This window comes from Leuciscus leuciscus, assembly GCF_965113295.1.
Source record: "Leuciscus leuciscus genome assembly, chromosome: 2".
In the NCBI taxonomy this organism is placed as follows: Eukaryota; Metazoa; Chordata; class Actinopteri; order Cypriniformes; family Leuciscidae; genus Leuciscus; species Leuciscus leuciscus.
The window spans coordinates 52,323,698-52,330,842 of NC_138726.1; the positions used below are offsets into that span (position 1 = coordinate 52,323,698).

General features: G+C 38.2%; 1 protein-coding gene across 1 annotated transcript in view; it reads left to right on the top strand.

Annotated features, from left to right (window-relative positions):
• The first annotated feature begins 327 nt into the window (after positions 1 to 327).
• acadvl (acyl-CoA dehydrogenase very long chain) overlaps positions 328 to 7,145 on the top strand; it is a 19,753-nt gene continuing 12,935 nt past the window's right edge. The window contains exons 1-7 of the mRNA XM_082161248.1: positions 328 to 794; positions 1,369 to 1,438; positions 2,485 to 2,562; positions 4,701 to 4,773; positions 5,001 to 5,065; positions 6,292 to 6,426; positions 6,517 to 6,661. Coding sequence (XP_082017374.1) covers positions 721 to 794; positions 1,369 to 1,438; positions 2,485 to 2,562; positions 4,701 to 4,773; positions 5,001 to 5,065; positions 6,292 to 6,426; positions 6,517 to 6,661 — 640 coding nt within the window. The 5' untranslated portion in view covers positions 328 to 720. The remainder of the gene's footprint in view (positions 795 to 1,368; positions 1,439 to 2,484; positions 2,563 to 4,700; positions 4,774 to 5,000; positions 5,066 to 6,291; positions 6,427 to 6,516; positions 6,662 to 7,145) is intronic.

Sequence of the window (7,145 nt, forward strand, 5' to 3'; positions counted from 1 at the left end):
TTGTGTCATTGTGTTCGACCGTGGAAATGTTCTGTCGTTTTTTTTTTTATTAAGACTGATTGTACTATATGTGTGTATATATGAAGACCTCCGATGCAAAAGCATCTAAAAGCCACCTCTGTCAAAAATTAAATAATATTGAGTTAGATAATATTAATCTAAAATATATATATATATAATCCTCTTCTTCTAACGAAACATACTGTTTTATTTGTATCCGTCTCGTTTCACTGTGTTACGAAACTTCAGCCGAATTGTAGCACCTCCCACAAAACGCTTATACAAGCTGATCTGAGATCAGTGTTACATGACTAAAGGAAAGGAGATGCACTTCCGGTAGTCAGTACGCTGTGCAGTGAATCAGGGAACCTTGTCGTTTGACTGGTTTTCTTATTTTGAGAGCTATTTCACACGTCATTTGAAGTGTCGCGTCGCGTCAGGAGGAGGGTCTCTGGTCTGCGGTCAAGGGCGAAATAAAACCGTTCTGCTGCATTGTGGGACGCTGTCAGTACATAACCGAATTACCTCTAGCCGGACATTGTTCTCCCGTTGTTTGTCGGCATTGAATTACTTTTTCTTTTGTCTTCGATCCGTATGCGAGTTTGACACTTCCAAAACAACAACAAAAACTGTTTGACACTTCCGCTTCACGGGAGATAAACAACGTTCGGCAAGAAATCGAAGCATTTCGGCCCGGTCTTCATCATCACCATCATCATCATGTTGCTTCGTAAAGTTGCTCAAACTCCTGCGATCTGCAGCTCTGTCCTCCGTCTACAGCCAGCTTTCACAGGGTGAGACTGTTTTCTCATTCAGGGCGAGCAAGGTTATTATCTAACTGAAAACTAACTCAGTTGAACAGAGATTAAATTGAAAACAGTTTTTCTTGCATCTGATACTTGGCTTGTTTACTTGAAATCCTTTTAAACTCACCTTTTAGACATAGAGCTAACATAATTATGTAGGAAATCGGTCAATTTGACCTGAGAATGACGCCACTGACTAATCAAAATCAAATATTACGTATTTAATTTGTAAAAAAAAAAAAATACAAATAGCCTCCCCATATAGACAAATTATGTAATTTAGCTTAGCTTACTGTAACATTTTATGTACAAGTATTTTATAACTTTTTTATATATATATATATAGAGAGAGAGAGAGAGAGAGCTTATATATATATATATATATATATATATATATATATATATATATATATATATATATATATATATATATATATAAGTATGTGTGTGTATTGAGAAACATGCAGAAGAGGTAATAACAATATATGACATATGACTGTGAGAGAAACATTTTATATCACTATTATAATATGATTATTTATGACTTCCTCTGCTTTATTAGAGTGCAGCGCCAAACTGGGGCTCTCGTGGCAGCGCAGAACGCCCGTCTTTACTCAAGCCAAGCGGCAGAGGTGAGACCCATCGCTACATCTCTACAATGTATTATCCATTATCATTTTTTCAATCCTAGGTTATGTCACAGAGTCAGTTTAACTACTTTGTGACCAGAACAGATCAGGCTGTAGTCAATCCGGTCAGGTGCCATGGAAAAAAGACAGGTGCTTGTCCTCAGACACCCATTAATATAAATCTGGAGTAAAGTTCACGTCTAGTTCACATGACACGCGGGAGCTTTTGCCATGCGGTCTTACATGTTATGTAAATACTGTGTTTGACCTACAGCAAATCTGATCACTGTGTGACGGAATAAATATATAGAGACGCTAGTGAAAACATTAAGTGTTATTATGATTGCTTCAGTATCATGCTGGTTTGTATGTTGTGTATGAGGACGTAGTTTGTTTGTGTGTGAGGGAAGGTTTATAAGCGTAGGTTATGTGATGCTTGTCTTTGCTCTTTGCTCTTTGCTCTACTTGGCAGCCAACGTCAAGCCATGGAAATCTTTACATGCCACTTTGTCATATTGTCCTTGAACCCTCTTAAAGGGGCAGTTCACCCCGTAATGAACATTTTGTCATCATTTGCTCACCCTTATGTTGTTTCCAAACCTGTATGAGTGCCTTTCTTCTGTTGAACACAAAAGAAGATATTTTAAAGAATGTTGGTTACGGAAGCCATTGACTTCCATGGAATTTTTTTTCCTACTATGGAAGTCAATGGCTACCGTCTTCATCTCCATCTTCTTTTGTGTTCATCAGAAGAAAGACACTCATACAGGTTAGAAACAACTTGAGGGTAAATGATGACAGAATTAAAATTTTTGGGTGAACTATCCCTTTAAATTGAAATTGCTTTGGAAGCACTGACCATACCAAATGCAAATGTCAACTCGTAATTATTTTAGAATGAATTTCATTTAAACCAATGAGATGAGTCATAATCAAGATTAGCCTATTGGTTGTTCAATACTGACAAAATGTAATATTGTAGATTTCTGTGCAATTTTCTTACATGCATATAAACAAACCGATAACTATCTCTTGTTATTTTTACCAAGGCTGTTCTGGACAAGAATGTAGTCGGCAGGGACGCCGCCACGACAGCTGAGAAGGTTGAGAAGACGGCTCTTAATGTGGTACGTGAGTGTTATGCACACACTGCACCATTTTAGCCCTGATTTTCTCTCACCGACAGTTCTGGACAAATGCCTGAACTCGGAAGCAGATCGGTGCTCGTCCACATGAGGGACAATCATGTAGTGTATGATCTCAGAGTCATGCAGTGTGAAATGTGTTTTGATCGATAATTACATCGTCGTCGACCTACAGCCAATGAGATCCCAAGAAGCAAGTCAAGTCACATTTATTTATATAGCGCTTTTTACAATACAGATTGTTTAAAAAAGCAGCTTTACAGAGATAACAGGGAAAATAATACGAAGAAAAAAGTTTGTTTCCAGAAGAAAATATCGTCACAGTTCAGCTTAATTAAGTTCAGTGATGTTTCATTTTTGTTTTAAAAAAGTTATTAATTTAGTTCATTTATATATAGCCGCTCTGGAGTAAACCGAGATGTCATCGTCCAGCTCAGTTCTGTTCTTGTATAATAGTGTCAATATTATTGTTGATTATACCATGGTCTGGGTGAATACTCGATTCTGATTGGCTGCAGGGTGTCCATTAAAAAGTGATAGGGGACACCTAGTAAAGGAGTTCTGGTGAAACTGACTGTTTACCGTTCGAAATTAATAAATAAATGCGCCGGCTACATCAGCTGTGAGTAACCATAGCAACAGGCTGTAAACTGAAGGCTTCTACGAGCTGAGCGGACTATAAATATCTCCGGTTGCTAAATAAACCGTCAGGCGTAACCAGGGAAACCAAGTTATTGTTTGTAAAAACTGTAGATTTCGATTGTAAAACTAATTAAAATATAAACTAATGTTTTAAAAATGTGTTATTTGGCAAGTGACCATGGTATAAGCGGGTTAATGCCCTTCGAGGTGTCCATTGTCAGGTATTAATGGACTTCGGCGGAGGCAACCGTCCGACGCGCACGCCTCGCCGTCGTCTATTAATACCTGACAATGGACACCTCGAAGGGCATTAACCCTTACACATTAAGTTAAATGTTAAATTTAATGTCCCCATCTTTAAAGTCCCCAACTAAGCAAGGCAAGTCATAAGGGAATCGCACACTGTATAGTAAGTACTACGTTTGGTTTGCGACCGTTAAAAAAAAAGTATGTTATATATAGTATGAGTGTGTGTAGTATGAATTCAATTTGTACGTACTACATTCGCCATGTTGTCATTGCATTCGATGGACACTTTACTATCCCATGAGGCCACGGGAGAGGATTTGTGAATGAAGGTGAAGTGACGCTGTAGGTCACATGTAGGTCACTTCACCTTCATTCACAAATCCTCTCCTGTGGCCTCATGGGATAGTAAAGTGTCCATCGAATGCACACTTCAGAATCTCACCGGAAGTAGTGGGTCATCCGTGGCATCCATTAATACTGTTTTATTAATACTATTAATTCGGACCTTCTACTCGGCTCACATACTGTTTTTCGCGTACTATATAGTATGGAAGTTTGCATATTCAGATGGTTATTTTTTTTTACTTTTTTCTGCAAATCGGCGCACTGGCAACTTGGATCACAAGCATCTTGAATGCATCATATTTACAGGAATAGATCCAGTCTCATCTTGCGTTGTTTCCTGTATCAATCCTCGCGTGTGGTTGTGAAATATAGGCTGTGTTTGAAATCGTCCCCTATACCCTCATTCACTATTCCCTACATTACTCCACTAATATAGTCCACTTGAAGGAGCGAAGGAAAACGGGAACGTGAATTCGGACACTGAGTGCGCCAGAAGCTCTGCCACTTTTGCATAGTTTGTGCTTGCTATTTAATAATCATTTGAAAGTTATAAAACTGGCGGCTCCAGTAGTAATGAAAACATCTACTTAGCTAAACAATTTAATAATCAAGTAAAAAGGAAGTTATACTTCGCCCTCTTCTGGTCAGACACAGGAATTCATTTGGCGCGCGACTCTCACAGTGCATCATGGGTATTCTCTAGACGTTGCGGTGCATTGTGGGATTGAATGAGTGCACTCGATAACGTCCTTGAGACCTTAATGTCCTATATCAGGAGAGTTATAAGTCAAATGTGATACCACATGTTTTCATGACTTTCAGATAATATAGAGGTAGTATTGTTGTTTTATTATGAGATGCTCATAACTCTTTTTTCCCCTCAGGAGTCAAAATCTTTTGCTGTGAACATGTTTAAAGGGCAAATCAGCACTTCTCAGGTGTTCCCCTTCCCCTCAGGTGACTCCCAAGTTTTCTTTTCCTGCAACAAATTATATTTTAGATGGATTGCTTTGATATCGCCACTGGATGTTATATTTGCCAAAATTGGAAAATGTTGAATTAAACTGATTATTGTTTTCAGCATTGCTTTTAGGCTTTGTTGAACTGTTGTTATTCATTATACTCACACTTCAGTGTGTTTACTGTTATTTTTGCCCTGAATCTTTTTCCATCCACCCTTGCAGTGCTCAATGAAGAGCAGGCGCAGTTCCTCAATGAGCTGGTTGGGCCGTGCAGTAAGTTTTTTGAAGTAAGTTTAATTCACCTACATTTCTGCTTTATTATCACTTTGTTTATAGACTGATTTCCTTAAATATTTGATAGGATTGAAAACTCAAACAATGAGTGACAAAATTAAGCACAAATTATATCTTGATGAAGCAAGGCAATATTGATGCATTCCACCTTCCATCCAGTAATGAAACGAGCAAAGTATTTATTTATGAGTGAGTCATTGAATCATTCTCTCAAAACAATTTGTGTAAAAATCATTCAAATGAATTAAACATTTAAATAGACTGCATCAATGAACAATTTGCCAGAACCTCTAGTAAATTGTTATTTTCTTTAGTTCTCTGTCCAGAATCGTGATTTACTTTGAATCTTGATTCTCAATTTGTCCAGAATCATGCATCTCTAATTGATCAAAATAAATGTATCCTGAACAGCAAATGTAATGATGCTGAAAATTCAGCTTTGGTCAAAGGAATAAATTACATTTTATACAATATACACACAATTTACTATATACACACACATACATGCATACAGAAGTATAATATCATTAAAGGGTTATTTCACCCAAAAATGTAAATTCTGTCAGTAATTACTCGCCCTCATGTTGTTCCAGCCCCGTAAGACTCTCGTTCATATTCGGAACACAAATAAAGATATTTTTTATTAAATCTAAGAGCTGGATCACCCAGAAAGTTAGTCAAGACAATGTTTAAAATAGTCCAAGTGACTACAGTGGCTCAACCATAAGTTTATCAAGCGACGAGAATACTTTTTGTGCGCAAAAACAAACAAAAATAAGGACTTTATTCAGCTCTTCATGTTCTTCTGTGTGGGCTTCTGAGTGAGTTCACGTAGTGTAACAGCGCAAATCAGAATGTAGGATCACTATTGGCCGACGCTGGTCATGTCTGTGATGCTGGCCAATAGTGAGCCTACGTTCTAACGTGGCGCTGCGCTGTTACACTACGTAACAGAATAGTTGAATAAAGTCGTGTGTTCCGAAGATGAACGAAAGTCTTTCGGGGTTGGAACAACATGAGGTAATATTACTGACAGAATTTTCATTTTTGGGTGAACTAATCCTTAAGTTGTGATAGACAGTATTTAGAAAAATGACAGAAACAGTTTGCTAAGGGAGAATACTATACCGGGAACTGGGATTTTAGTGTAAATGCATAGGCGGTCGGCATGGGTAGAGTCTTTTCATCTTCTTTGCAATGTGCCGTTGTGGGTTTCCAGGAGGTGAATGACCCCATGAAGAATGATGCTCTGGAGATGGTGGAGGAACGCACAATGGAAGGCCTGAAGGAGATGGGAGCTTTTGGTCTTCAGGTGCCCGCAGATCTTGGTGGCGTTGGCCTCACCAACACACAGGTAAGATCACAGATCCATTTATGTTGGAGGCAGATACATAAACTAGCAGAAGCCTAGAGATACACATGAATTTGCGGCATTCGTTTGCAGTACGCCAGGCTGGTGGAGATTGTTGGGATGCATGATCTGGGTGTGGGCATCACTCTTGGCGCCCATCAGTCCATTGGCTTCAAGGGCATCCTGCTGTTTGGTAACCCTCAGCAGAAAGAGAAGTACCTCCCAAAGCTGGCCACTGGTGAGTGAGATTCAGTATAGTGGAAGGAGCACACACAACCTCTGCTGCAATGTTTAGTGCGGACTTTATCTTATGTATTAGAGCTGCAAGATTAATCATTAAAAGATTTCTGTGTTGCAAATATTCATACCGTATTATCACAGAAGCACTGGGATCAAAGTTTTTATATTAGATATAAACACTGATGTCTACGGAAGTGACAAAATAGAGAAAATCCTTTTTTAGTGATTGTATCATTACATCGCCAGTAGGAGGCGACAAGTGACTGTTAGAAGATGTATTTGTCAATGAATCTCATTCAGAGGAGAGAATTGTTCAAAAACAGTGAGTCATTAAATTATTAATTCAAACCGATTTTTTCTTCTTAAATAATTCATTCAGATTAATTAAACATTTTAAATAGACTGCAGTAATACATATTTTGTCAGAACCTCTAGTAAATTAAATGCTATTTTGTTTAGTTGGCGTTCAGAATCGTAGAAGA